The sequence below is a fragment of the Pagrus major genome, chromosome 13 (genome assembly GCF_040436345.1).
Source record: "Pagrus major chromosome 13, Pma_NU_1.0".
In the NCBI taxonomy this organism is placed as follows: domain Eukaryota; kingdom Metazoa; phylum Chordata; class Actinopteri; order Spariformes; family Sparidae; genus Pagrus; species Pagrus major.
Window position 1 is genome coordinate 10,718,084 of NC_133227.1, and position 14,161 is coordinate 10,732,244.

Consider the following 14,161-nt stretch of genomic DNA (forward strand, 5'->3'; position numbering starts at 1 on the left):
GAAACAAGATTCTCTGGTCTGACGAAACCAAGATTAAAGCAAACTACAGAGATATCCTTAATGAAAACCTGGTCCTGAGCACTCAGGTCCTTAGACTGGGCCCAAGGTTCACCTTCTAACAGAACAATGACTCTAAGCACACAGCCAGGACAACGCTGGAGTGGCATGCTTGTCTCATCAAACGCAAGAAGACTCGATGCTGTAATCACTGCCAAAGGTGCTTCAACTAAGTACTGAGTAAAGGGTCTGAATACTTATGTCAATGTGATATTTCAGTTTTTCTTTTTTTGATGAATGTGCAAGAATATCATTGTCATTATGGTGCTTTGAGTGTAGATTGATGAGGGGGAAAAATAATTTAAATGTTTTTAGCATAAGGCTGCAACATAACCAAATGTGAAACAAGTGAAGGGGTCTGAATACTTTCTGAATGAACTGTACAGTGTTTACTTGGCAAAAGCCATGAAAAGTGGCTCAAAGAACAAATCAAATCTAAATATACAGAGCTTTGATGAGTTCAAGGAAAAAAAAGACAACCCAACAAAGGTATAATGCATATTAATAAATACTCTTTATTTAGTAAATTTTGCACATTGCGCTCTTAACATCACACCCAAATCCTTATTACAAATGGATGTTTATTCTCTGTAAAATCTTTATATTTAGAATTTCTGTACACATTTAATGGTACAACCTTTACCACAACATTGAAGTGTCACCAAAGAGAAACAAAAAAGAAACAAAACAATAAAAAAAAAGAAAACATAAAATAAGACTCCTAAAATTTATCCCTAATGTCACAGCTTGCGAAGCTTGATTACCAATTCCACTGTGCTCTTACCCAATGACCCTACATAAGACCAACAACAAATAGCTAGGCTTGGTCAAAGAGAACAATTACTGGTGAGAAAGTGGCCAAGAAATGAGATGGAAAAGTGTGTTGGTGTGCAAAACAGAGAGAGCAACAGAAAGTAAGAATCACATTTACTTTAAAAGGAGAATTGACTGAACAGGACACCAAATGTACTTCAGATTTTTCTTTTCTAAAGATGTCGCAGCAGTGGTCACGAGTGTTTTTCCCAGGGGAAGATTTTCTTAGTGCAGTTAGTTGACACTGGTGGTGGCGAACCACTTTCCACAGACAGGCTTACTCCGCTCAGTGGCCCGGCAGTAGTTGGTGAACTTCTCTTTCAGGAGCTGTCTGTACTGGTGGCGGTTGTTGTAGAAGGACTGGTTTCTTTCTAAAAACGCCTGGATTTCATCTTGTGTCAGACAGTTCTCTTCATCTGAAGTCGCTTCTGAATTGTCCTGTATAAAGAAAGTGAGTTTACATAAGAATCAAACCAATTTATTCATTCATTCTTATTCAGAAAAAGCTAAATTTAGTTTGTCCTGTGCATGTCCTGCTATATCAAGTCAAACTGTCTCCTACTTTTGAATGTTTTGAACTACATTTCTCACTAACCAGAAGTTCCACGAGACTCATGTTTGCCTCTGGAGGACCTGCATGAAGGCTGAGGTTCTTCTGACGTACTGTCCATGGTAACCGTAGTGCAATGCTGGTAAATGTGTCACCACATAAGGAGGAGAAGATTTCTTTGGTTCGGCAGGTGTGTGATGATGGTGGACCGTGGCCTGTTGTGTTCCCATCTGGCATACAACCTTCACCTTTTTGTCCCTGTGAAAATGTGCATACTTTATTTAATACACAGCCTGAAATATTCTGCATGTGCTGTAGCATGTGAATTCTACAGCCTGTCCTCTCACCTGATTGTTGCATAAACCCTTGCCCTTCCTTTTCTTCTTTTTACTCTTGCATTGAGTATTCTCCTCAGCGTGCGGCCAGCAGTCCACACAACTGTCTGTTCCATCCTCCTCCTTGTCTTCGGCACAGTGATGGGCATTTGGGTCATCTCCTGCAGAAGGTAAACAAAAACATGGTGAGAAAAACAGACTCAAGACGCTGCATGTTTAAAAGCCCCTGAAGTAGTTTTAAGTCCTCAGCATGTTGGAGCTTCTCAGACCAGACCTGCTTCCTCATGGTTGCATATTCCCTCAGAGCAAGCGATGTCCGAACCTTCTCGCGATCCTGTCTCACTGCCCTCCATACTTGAGGAGTAGCCGCAGTCACTGATATTGCTGTGGGGAGACAAATCTGGAAAAACACATGGAAAATATTTGTCCTTACAATGGTCTTGCTAATGCAGTAAATTCTAAAAGATACACCGGTTGGCTTGTGGTGTTTGGATTCAAAATATACAGTTTTTAAGTGCAGTTGACTGTTTGAAGTAGTTTGCCTTGTGGTCCAGCAGAGGACACTCTTAAAATTCACTATCAGCTTGACCTATTCCATGCCCTATTAACCTTTCAGTAAGCTAGGCTAATGAATAAAAATGGAGGGCACTAGCAAAGCCGTGCTTATCTGATAATCACCAACACTGAAGCGTCTGTGGTGCAGTGTGTGGAAGTATTTTGGGTTGTACATTATAGACTCGACTGTTACGGCTTTAGCCTGTGTGCATTTTTACCCTGTTTGGTGTTGTCTGGGCAGCTACATGAAGTGTTTCCATTGGCGGCGACACTCTCTTCACATCTGGCCTCCTCCTCTTCATCGTGGCTACCACAGACCTGGCAAGAGCCATCCATAGACTCAAGAGAACCCTGCAACACACCAAATGGGCTGGATGTCAATAAAGGCAAAAAGTCGTATGGCTGCATATCAACAGAGATGTCTTATTGAATATGTAAGGATGATGACCTCGTCCAGATTTTTCTCCTTATCCTCTGCCTCCTGCTCAGATATCTCAAAGCCACACTTGTTTTTGCGTCGATTTTTCCGCTTTTGCCTCTTTTTCTCCTGCTTCAGCTCTTTGGCCCGCTCCTCCTCAGACAGCTCCTCGACAAACTGCTCGAGCCGGCTGATCCCCTGCATCTTCTCCACCGCCATCTAGGGAAATAGATACATTAGCACACATCCATAATGTATTCATCATGTGATTAATCAATTTAAATAATACTAAACACACACTGGCTTTGAATTGTGTACCTCAAAACTTTTGCGTAGTGCATCAACTCCCAAATGAAACAGTATCTGCCAGGTCTGCTCCTCTGCTCGGAGTTTCTGCCAGATTCTGTGCAGCCGCTCATAGAGGTGAATACCCAAACAGGTGAGGACTTCTTCTTGTGCAATGTCAATGGTCTTGGCATGTCTCTCTCTGCGTCTTAAAAAAAAAAAAGGGAAAAAAAAGACAGCATCATCAACTGAATGTATAAATACATTGAAGGGAACGTGGTATAATATAAAAGTACTCAAATCAAACTAACTTCAACCTCTACTTACTCATAGCCTCCTGCAAACTCAGGCTCTGCCCGCCCAAGGAGGTGAGCGATGAAGTCAGTCTCACAGCACACGTGGATGTGACGTTCGTGGGGGCAACAGCATAGTCCCTCATACAAGGCAGCGCAATACCCCTTCTCTTTAGTGCAGTCCAGCTCACCCACCAGGATGTTGTATGCCCTCAGCACTTTATTCTTACAGTCAGTGCAAAACCTGTGCGCAAGAAAGTAACACACTGTTAATTCAGTTCTCTTTCAACCTCTAACACGACATTGAAAGAAGGGAAAAAAGCATATTGAAAATGAAGGCTGCGATAGTCACACATTACCTGTGTTTACGCAAGTATGTCTCCAGCGTCTCTAAGAGACAAGCGCTGTCAATAAGGACGACCTCATCTCTGCACTCCTGAGACATCAGCTCCCACACATCCATCCAGCTTCCCCTGTAAGCAAACATACAACTATTATAGCAATACAATCACAATACACGGTAATCATCTCTTAAACCTGTAATGACTGTTGTTGTTGGCCATTAGGGAGTATGAGCTGTAAACATAACACTGGCATACCTTTTAAGCAGATATGGTGAAATTGTCAGCACACAGTTGCTTATTTACACATCCAGCAGATGTGGAGCGACATTAGCATTCATTAGGAGTCGTATTCGTGGTCACCATGATAATCTAAGTCCAATATTCACTCTTCTCTTAGTGCTGAAGTTGGTTCTCACCAACTCCTGAGGGAAAGATCTGACTCATTAGCTGCTAAATGCTGCACCGTTTCCACTTCACATGTCTAACTGAGGCTGAGTGATAAACTATAATCTATTCATAATGTCCTCAGTCTGGCTTAAAAGCATGCAACTGCCGCTGTATGTCCCCATGCACTGCATAAGGATTTCTATCCAAATATTACAGCAGAAGTGGCAGGAGATGGGTGAGCGTATAATAAATTGGTTTAGATGACAGTATAATTATCAGCTTAAGAAGGATTAACATCACTTGGTCTGTTTTGGTTCCCAAACTTGAATGCAAACTCATCATCTGATAAAAGGTCTCTAATATCTATTGAAGCGAACACAAGATTAACTAGGATCTTTCTTTTAATATAGAGTACCCAAAGTATTATGTTTAGATAACTGTATTGCCTGTTTGAATGTTTGTATATAGCTGCTTTCTGATTTGAAAAAGACACTGTCCAAATATCATGCAATGTCTATTATTCTTAATTCTGTTGCTGTTGGTGGTAAAATATATTATGTTTTTTTCACACCATTGGCCAGAGGTGTTAAAGTGTTTCTATTTTAGATTTACAAAAATATTCACCACATTACATGATTCTTGATAAAAAACCACAACCACAGTCGAAACTCCCCTAAAACATATGTGGTAAAAAAACAAGGTGGTACACAGAGATGACTGGCCTAAAGCTTCTGAGGAAAGAGCACAACTCAGTCTTTTGTTGCTTGTGTCTACATGGCGGGGGGTACCAACCGTCCAAGGGAAAACTGGATGCTAAATATGTCGTCATTCAGTGTATTTGCTAAAACCAACCACTCTTTTCTGCTGGGAAAAGTTTCTCTTCCACTTCTCAAATACAGCCTCTTAACATTAACATCCTGAATGTTGCTTAGTGAAGAAAACAATTGATACAACAGTTTGATGAGGGAAACAGAGGAACATAGTCACATTACTCACCCCAAAGGTTTAGGTTTGTGTGTGTCCAAGGAGTGTAGCTGACAGCGCTTGTTCTTTTTACTTTTTGGGATGGCATCAATCATGTCATTCAACTTTGACCTATAAAAAAAGAAATGTTTTATTACATTGCACTGTTTTTTCAAAAGTTAACAGTGCAAGTTGTCCATCTGCTGCAACTGGCACTAAAAAAGACAGTATGTGACAGTAGTAGCCAAAATAACAAAGAATAAAAGAATGTACATAGTTTACAGTTGCAACATCCATGCCTCAAAGGACCAAGTGGTGGAACAACTACTGAGTAATGCTGAGTAACAGCATTATCATTATATAGTATTCCGCCACACTCAGAGCATTTTCTTGTTGTTATCACACAGAAGTTTTGTTTCTCTCTGTTTTTAACTAACAAAAAAAAAAACATATTCACAAAAATATATAATATCATTGATTCGGCAGTGAAAATAAAATAAACAAATTTCTCTGTATCTTACCCATGGACGTAGAAAAGGGTGTAGAGCTTCTTTACATCTGCTAAACACGCCTTGGTGACAGAAAGCATTCCTGTGGGTTTTACTGTGAGGGGCTCCAGGGCCGGGTTGCCTGATTCCACCAAATGTGAGAAGAGGCGCTCCACACTGCGTCTGCAGCCCACGCATGGCACCAGCTGAGATAATGCACTGTAGACCTCCCTGGATGTGACCATCAGGGCGATTGTCAAGTCCTGTTGCTTCAACTTGGAGTAATACTGAAAGCCAACAAATCAGACATCTGTTACCAATTCATTGACATGTCACGAAAAGACAAACTACACATTCTTTGACTGAGCTTATGTACACTGTAGCAGGAAAACAGCACAATTCACTTGCTTTTATATGGCTTAATAGGCCCACTCTGCAGAATTAAAACCACTCACCTCAGAAAATTGTTTCCAGTGAGACGTGTTTATTTCGTGGTTGTCAACATCCATGACAGTGTCAGAAAACTCCATCACCATCTGACAAGATATACAGCAATGTATATTGAAATTCTCAAAGACTCAGTTCAGCCTTGCTGATAACTGTCTGAATACATAAACCATTTCTCAGGGAATGACCTGTAACATGTCACTTTTAAAGGCATATGGTATCAAATCACATGCACAGGATCACAGTAAAAATCGTCTTTTTGGTTGTTAAAGTTTATACCACTGCCACAAACAGTTCTGGACACTGACTAGCAGGTGTCCATTACACTACAAGCAGACGACCCTTACTCAGGTTTTTAGCACTGTAAATGTATATACACATTTACAGTGCTAAAACCTGAGTAAGGCATATATGCCAATTTTACTGTCATTGTATGAGCAGCTATATACGTACATTGAGGTGTGTGTCATCAATATTGCATCTACATCATCACAACATGTTAAGAAAGTCAAATTGGTTGTTACTTTCAGACGACATTGTCATTGTCATCTCTCACCCCTCTATTCCCATAGAAATGTACTTATTTGTCTAGACATTATAATTTCCCAATTAATAGATTATGCAACAAAGTCAGCAAAACTCAATGTGTGTCCCTTAAACAGTTTGGGACTTGCTCGGTAATAACTAAGCTTTACTTCTGGACATGACATCAGTCAGAAAACTGATGTGGAGTGCTAACAGATGACCCAAAGAGGCTTATGGCTGAGCTAGCCACTTAGCTGTGATCTTCACAGACGGTCTCCTTGTGCTCATATACAGTATGTGGGAAAGCTTATTTACCGTCAGAGTATCATCGATAAACAGGGGAATCTGTCTGGCGAGAAATGGGTAGTCCTCTTCCCCCTCCCTGCACACTGCTACCAGACGTGCCATGACTTCTTCCAGTTTGGCTGTGGTGCAGCTCGCCTGCAGATGACACACAAGAGACCGACTGACCACATTTGATATCAGCACAGGCTACACCAAGCTAATGCTAATCTACTGCAGGTCATTGTGGACTATCTACCATATCGCCTCGTCACTACAATAAAAGCTATGTTGCACACTACCTGACACTCAAGCACGGTTCAAAAGACCAATTATTTATTCACCGACGTTGACAACATCTGCTATAACGTTGCTAACACTGTTGCAGTGGAAACAGATTTGTTTGACCCAGATATAACCAAGCTAAGTTAGCAAAACAACACGAGCGTCGAAAGCTTGGTGGGAGGAAGGTTGTGATATGATGTTTTAGTTTGGGAATCTGTTTTAAATCGTTTGGCTGCAATAGTTTAATTTAAGAAGACGAGGTTTAGTCACGCTAACGTCTATCTGCTGGTCACGAAATAGCAGTAACCAACGGCTAGCCAGTTAGCCTGCTAGCTAAGCTCGTTTGTAGTACGGTTTGAAAAAATGAGGAAGCCGGTTAGGTAATTCTCAGTGCAACATTGTCAAAAGATCGTTTCATTCAGAAGTTTCTGATACTCTGGTACATAACAATTATGTCGTGTTGTTGACATAGTTTGTCTACGCCCTGTCGATGCCAGCAAACTTGGCTAACTTACTAGTTAGCATCGCTGTCCTATAAAGCTACCGTTAGCAAGCTTGAATACGGCTAATATAAAGTTCAACTGGCTGAGTGGCTACTTAGCGACTGTCACTTTCATCGGCTTCTCGCGCTGACGTTTCGAAGATTGGACATAGTGTCTCACCTTGACAAAATAAAAGGGACAACTGCATAAAACCGAATATTGTTTTACTTACCCGCTTGCGAAATCTACTCTTGAATAAATATAAACAAGTGCGACAATGACTGGCTGCTACGGTGCATGGATCTATTATATTACTGGATACCAGACCAAAATGGCGGCCGTTGATTTCAACGGAGTTGCTCGTCTGGCGCATACGCATGGATCTATTATATTACTGGATACCAGACCAAAAATGGCGGTCGTTGATTTCGACAGGGTTGCTCGCCTGGCGCATACGCATGGATCTATTATATTACTGGATACCAGACCAAAAATGGCGGTCGTTGATTTCAACGGGGTTGCTCGCCTGGCGCATACGCATGGATCTATAAGAAGACCTGGATATGACGCCGCCTCTCAGCAGACACGCCGTTTTTTCCCAGTGGCCACTCGTGGTATTGCAACAAAAAATCCCATGGGGCCCAGAAAGCATTTTTCCCATAGACCGTAATAGTAAAAGAGAAGCCTGTAAAACTGTTCTCAGGACACCTCCAGCTGTAACCACTGTTAATTGCTAATCTTTGTATTCCATATTTTTAAGTCATGGACTTTTAAACCGTCAAAAAGTTTTCTAAAGGCCAGAAAAGCCCCCCCAAAGTCTCATTTTCCACGGTGTCGTGCTGTGTCTCGGGAGCGAGGATGCCTGTTGGCTTAATGACAGCTCTGAACGGGGCTAAACGTGGTCGGAAAAGTGAATTAAACGACTCCAGGATGACTTTTTTTCGAGACAGAGTTGTGATACAAGTTTCGGTGATGTGTGTCACCAGGGTCTCGGTCTCACCTTGACTGATGTTCAATATCCTTTTCATGCTATCATAACGACCTTTTATTACGGTTTGAACCGTCTCAGTCTGATGGCCTGGAATTATGCAATGTGCAGCAGAGCATACTGATGATGATGCAAGTATAAACTACAACGCAATAAATAATAAAGATGAATAATAAAATATAAAAATATAAAATTAATTAATAAAGAAATGCACATTTTACTTACATAATGTCAAAGCATTCTCTATTTAAAGAAAGTAAGAAACAACAGTCAACATGCAGTTACATATGTTATACTCTCACCTGTTGCGCCAGGCGAGCAACTCCGTTGAAATCAACAGCCGCCATTTTGGTCTGGTATCCAGTAATATAATAGATCCATGCGCATACGCCGAAAAAGTTTCTGACTTCCGGGTTTACTTCCGCGTTATGGGGCCCATACAGCATGCGCAGTTGAGTAACCCCCCATGATGCTCTGGGGCAATGAGAACGAGCAAATCACGTTCTGGACAAGCGCTGCGCGCTCATGAGTGCTTGTGGATGAGTTTGACCGGTAATGACAAATCTACACAATCAAATGATGGATTTATAGGTCACATCAACCGGTGATGTTCTCAAAGTCATGGTTATAGACTATAAGTGGTTAATTTGTGTTGTTTTATTTTTTTTAAGTAAGGATAAAACGTTGTTCTCCGCTGTTTTCCTCACCCTCCTCCCGGTCGGATGCATTTGTTTCCAGTGAAGTCAGTCGGTGGATCGATGGATTATCATATACATGTTATGTTGTGTGTATTTGTGTAGTCTGATCTGTCATAAACAACAGATCACATGTTACGGGGCGCGTTTGTGTCGCGGACTCACGGTGCCACAGAGACGGGAGCTGAGCCTGTGGCCAGAGCGCCTGTCTGTGACACCGCCCGGTCCCAAGGCCCTGATCGCAGGGTTGGTTTTTAGCCACGATATGGAAGGAGCCTCCACTCTCCCTGTAACAAGTTACAAGTCATTTATCTACCATCACAATTAGTCTGAAGCTGTTTAATGAAGGTAAAAATGAAACACAAGGTAAACACCCTGCATAGTTCTTCTCTGTGCTACTCTGATCAGAGTGGCGTCCTTGGCAACGGCCCTGGCAACCGACTGCAGGAGTCACTTGATCTGTTGTCGTGACTCCCATCTCTGGTCAATAGGTGGTGTTTTTTCTCTTCACTCTCCATATTCAACCTTTAACGCACTGCTAACTCCTAACCCCCATGCAATATTTTAATACACCCACTCTTACTCCAAACAAAGATGAAGCTTTCCACCATCTACACAAGACATCTCTCACCGATATAAAGAGGTTTCTGGCCCCCGGGGAAGCCTTCTGGCCAAAAACCCTGGAGCACAGAGGACAGTTCAGTGTTTCGTACTGTACACAATGACTCAACTAAATGCACACACTTATGGCACTATATTCTACACATGTAAGCCACAGTAATTATGGCACATGTTCCACCAAATACTAACAAAGTGATCCACCATGTCCAATCTCCCTCTATTCAGGATCCTGACTATCTCCCTTTCAGGCGGAGCTGGTGTGATGTGTAAACAATGTGTGCGAATCCAATAAAGTGCAAATATCTCTACCGAAGTGCAAGTGCCATTATTCATGTGCATTGTTAAGTTGATTGTGCATATATGTATAAAAAATAATTGTAAAATATTTCCAAGGCTCAATCAAATCTGTCCCAAGTAAAAAATGTTTAATTTGTGATTACAGTCTGCAAAACTGAGAAGAATAGTTTGTAAGAGCCAAGTGAGAGTATAACATATGTAACTGCATGTTGACTGTTGTTTTTTACTTTCTTTAAATAGAGAATGCTTTGACATTATGTAAGTAAAATGTGCATTTCTTTATTAATTAATTATATATTTTTATATTTTATTATTCATCTTTATTATTTATTGCGTTGTAGTTTATACTTGCATCATCATCAGTATGCTCTGCTGCACATTGCATTGCACACTGGCAGTAAGTGAAAATGTCATTAAGCGGGTAATTTAACGCCAAAATACCTTTAGAATTGCATTTAAAAATACATGCCATTAAAATATGAAACTTGTATCACAACTCTGTCTCGAAAAAAAGTCATCCTGGAGTCGTTTAATTCACTTTTCCGATCACGTTTAGCCCCGTTCAGAGCTGTCATTAAGCCAACAGGCATCCTCGCTCCCGAGACACAGCGGGACCGCGCTTGGGAGTTCACGCACACAGCTGTGACGTCACCATGGAAAATGAGACTTTGGGGGGGCTTTTCTGGCCTTTAGAAAACTTTTTGACGGTTTAAAAGTCCATGGCTTAAAAATATGGAATACAAAGATTAGCAATTAACAGTGGTTACAGCTGCAGGTGTCCTGAGAACAGTTTTACAGGCTTCTCTTTTACTATTACGGTCTATGGGAAAAATGCTTTCTGGGCCCCATGGGATTTTTTGTTGCAATACCACGAGTGGCCACTGGGAAAAATCGTCGTGTCTGCTGAGAGGCGGCGTCATATCCAGGTCTTCTTATAGATCCATGCTACGGTGGCGGAATCTTCATGACTGATTTGACCTTTGCCCTCTACACGTAGTAGCTGACGTTGTAATGCGTGTGGTCTGCAGGGGGCGCGCTATGGATATATTTGGAGAAGGACAAAGTGTCCATTCATACAAGAAGAGCTGTTATAAATCCAGTTTGTTTGAAAGTGAGCACTCATTTTCCCAGTTCTTCATCTTGTTTGTATCCATCAGTTTTACATACGTGTGTTGCTGTACAGATTTCAACCCCAGCCCTTACTTTCAGTTGAGGGTTTGGCATAATGATGGGGAACAGAGCATTGCTTTTCAATATTGAAGAATAATTTTATTAAGTGCAGGTGTTGCAGTCACTAAGATTTGAGCAGGAAGAAATTCAAACCAAGCAAAACAGTAATAAAATAAGCAGTAAAGTAACAAACAAGGAATAATAAAAGATATTTATACATCAGATGTGTGCAAGATATACAAAAAAAATCTATAGCTCGCATTACATGCGATGTTTAATTACTGCATCATTTTAAATGCTGTTTTCTCTTTTATGAAAAGCTCTTATTTGCAGTAATTTGCAAGTCTTACAATTCAAATAAAACCAATGCCAGTTCTATGGTAAACCAATCCAGTATAAGCAGAATGCATTATTTAGCAGCAATAAGCAAATTGTTTCACAAAAAAACAAAAAAAAACAAACAAACAATACAATGGAATGGTTTGACTGTATATTGTTATTCAAGTCTTTGCTTAGTCCAAAGCACCATTTTATCAAGATAGAGCATTCTTTTTCATGCATTAACATATAATGTACAATTATCTTACACCATAAACTCTTCCCAGTGTTTTTGATTGTCCTGAATTTCAATGCGTGTCACTCCAGCCCCACAAAAAACTTCAAAAAACACAAATGAACCTTTCAGTGCAGTTACAAAATGTAGTTTCACCAGAATTTCACTGTAATTCCACAGAGATGTAAAACGTATATGATAAGGCAATTCATGAACATGTACAAAAGCAAAACACACACTGAGATTAAACTGCTACAGCTAAGTGTGTCCACTATGGAGTTGGTCAATCCTGTCATGAGATTTGCAAGCAGGAAAAATAACAGCTGATTCCTGCTGACAGCTTGAACCATGCAGCGTCTTTCCATTTCACCTGTCTTTTTCTCAGAGACTGACTCGGATTGTTTTTTACACAAATTCCACGATGAGGGTACTAACTGACAGCCTGATGTTCTTTTGGAAAACAGCAAAACAATATCAGCGAAACCAAGGCAGGACATAAAAAACAAAGACTGGGCAACGCTCCAGATGGAGAAAGGTAAATTAGCTATGCGACGAGACACTGGCTCCACCAGTGTCTGGCATATGTACAAAGCAGTGTACAGGACCACACTTCCCAACAAGAGGCTGGAAAGTGCTTTGAGCCACTGTCTAACCTGGGATCTTGGTTGCATCACATACAGTCCCACCTGAACTCCTGCCAAGTAGATGGCTACATAGCCCACTACAGAGAATATGCCCTCCTTGTTAGCATGCAAAAAGTCCTTTTCTCTGTCATTGTTGTGGATAATGAAGGCCTTGAGCTCTGATGTCTCCAGAGCGTACTGATAAAACCCGCTGATCAGAAGGGCAAAGACCCACGACTTACTGGCTGGTAGCACAGCCAAAATCATAGAGGCCCCAACTCTGACGATAGCTAGTGTGAAGAAGAAATTCCAGTGGACGCCATACTCTGTCACATGCTCCTGGTAACCGCTCATTTTCAAGCTCACCAGCCTTCCCATGCCAAGAACCACCAGGGGCCAGACAGACAGGAGCTGCTTTGTGATATGATTCATCCTGGATCCTGAGATGTGCTTCCTCCGTGCCTCTGGACAGACAAGGGCATTTGCAAAGACATACGCTCCAACCCCAAAGTCCATAACCCCTGTACCATAGGTTTCTGTTTTAGCATATCGCCTTGGGAAGACACTAAAGTCTACTGCAAGGATGCTGATGGTCGTTTTTACATTTACAAGCACTCGGAAGATGGTCACAAAGGGAACCTGGTTGACTTGAATGTGACTCTGAAGGAAGGAGCTGACAGTGTTCTGTGGGTGCCCAGCAGAAGGATGGCTGCTGGTGCGACAGATATAGCAAATCACACAAGCCGAAACAATGGTCAGGCTTATGATGACATGGTGAAGAATGCTGCTCAGAACGGTGCATGACAGGACGAGGGGGAGAATCAGAACAGAGAAGTCAAGAAGTAGGTGAGAAATCAGTGGGAGCGGCAGTGGAAGAAACCCTTTGGCCTGATGGTAGAGGATCAGAATGAGTCCTCTGTTGATGAGGCAGAGCGGGGCGAGAAACGAGCCCAGTGCCACCTCCTGCAGACTGGTCCCATTCAGATTACTGACAAACGCCTCCTTCAGTTCCTTCTGAGACATGGCCTGCAAACAATAAATTAATATTTTACTACATGAGAGAAAGATGGCTTTACCTGGAGACAAATACATATACAATACATATGAATAAGCTCAATAGACAGTAGAAAAAGAACAACATTTAGGACACTATGGCAGAAACCATAGTGAATTTACAAGAAATGGGTACAAAGGTGTAACCTAATTGCATAATTTATTCAACTCTGGACGTAACTTACTGATTTTCAGCGAAAACAACCTTCGTTTGTTAGCGTGTACAGTGTACGAAAGCACACTAAGTTACTCTTCATGATAAAATGCTACCTTCCAGACAGTATTTCACAAGCACTCACCATGAGAGAAGTTAGCTTAATTCTCTCATCTATACTACGACACTTAATAGCATTATACAGGTAGTCGTCTGTATAGTTATTTTTACTCACCACGGGTTTATGTCTTCGGCGTGGGAAATGCAAATTCACGAAAAAACCTGTTTTACAGCATTCTTGTTTACAGTCGTTTGAAACTCAACCATGTTCATATGAACGTTGTTGGAGCTCCTGCACTTACTTCCGGATTCGGCTCCATGCTGCATTCATTCAGCTCGGATTTCTGGAAACTTCGAACCTTAACCGGGACTTCAGTTTTAAGCATGTTTTGCAACTATTCTGAAAAAAAGCATTAGTTCTTGCCTTAGTGTAAGTAT

The 14,161-nt window shown here is 41.4% G+C and overlaps 2 protein-coding genes across 3 annotated transcripts; both read right to left on the reverse strand.

The window, feature by feature from the left end:
• Window positions 1-549: 549 nt before the first annotated feature.
• ggnbp2 (gametogenetin binding protein 2) lies at window positions 550-8,835 on the reverse strand. 2 transcript variants are annotated; one of them, XM_073479681.1, is made up of 14 exons: window positions 8,800-8,835; window positions 6,776-6,901; window positions 5,944-6,024; window positions 5,522-5,775; window positions 5,034-5,132; window positions 3,666-3,779; window positions 3,341-3,550; window positions 3,047-3,221; window positions 2,759-2,947; window positions 2,529-2,661; window positions 2,030-2,155; window positions 1,768-1,916; window positions 1,466-1,678; window positions 550-1,308 (listed from the first exon to the last, which is right to left on the reverse strand). In XM_073479681.1, exons 2-14 carry the CDS (start codon window positions 6,866-6,868, stop codon window positions 1,105-1,107), a joined length of 2,040 nt encoding a protein of 679 aa, XP_073335782.1. In that variant the 5' UTR covers window positions 6,869-6,901; window positions 8,800-8,835; the 3' UTR covers window positions 550-1,104. The 2 variants fall into 2 exon arrangements, with proteins under 2 accessions (XP_073335782.1, XP_073335781.1); XM_073479680.1 differs by lacking the exon at window positions 8,800-8,835 and adding an exon at window positions 7,742-7,878.
• Window positions 8,836-11,363: 2,528 nt separating this feature from the next.
• Window positions 11,364-13,968, reverse strand: pigw (phosphatidylinositol glycan anchor biosynthesis, class W). Its single transcript, XM_073479534.1, has 2 exons — window positions 13,899-13,968; window positions 11,364-13,482 (listed from the first exon to the last, which is right to left on the reverse strand). Exon 2 carries the CDS (start codon window positions 13,477-13,479, stop codon window positions 11,986-11,988), a length of 1,494 nt encoding a protein of 497 aa, XP_073335635.1. The 5' UTR covers window positions 13,480-13,482; window positions 13,899-13,968; the 3' UTR covers window positions 11,364-11,985.
• Between the last annotated feature and the right edge of the window lie 193 nt (window positions 13,969-14,161).

Bases quoted from the DNA above. Each gene is read 5' to 3' on its own strand.
- ggnbp2 (XM_073479681.1), bottom strand. From the start codon at position 6,868: ATGGCACGTCTGGTAGCAGTGTGCAGGGAGGGGGAAGAGGACTACCCA. The intron at 5,776-5,943 runs GTGAGTGGTTTT...GTTGGCTTTCAG, and splicing joins ACTGGAAACAATTTTCTGAG to TATTACTCCAAGTTGAAGCA. The intron at 3,222-3,340 runs GTAAGTAGAGGT...TTTTTTTTTAAG, and splicing joins GAGTTTGCAGGAGGCTATGA to ACGCAGAGAGAGACATGCCA.
- pigw (XM_073479534.1), bottom strand. From the start codon at position 13,479: ATGTCTCAGAAGGAACTGAAGGAGGCGTTTGTCAGTAATCTGAATGGG.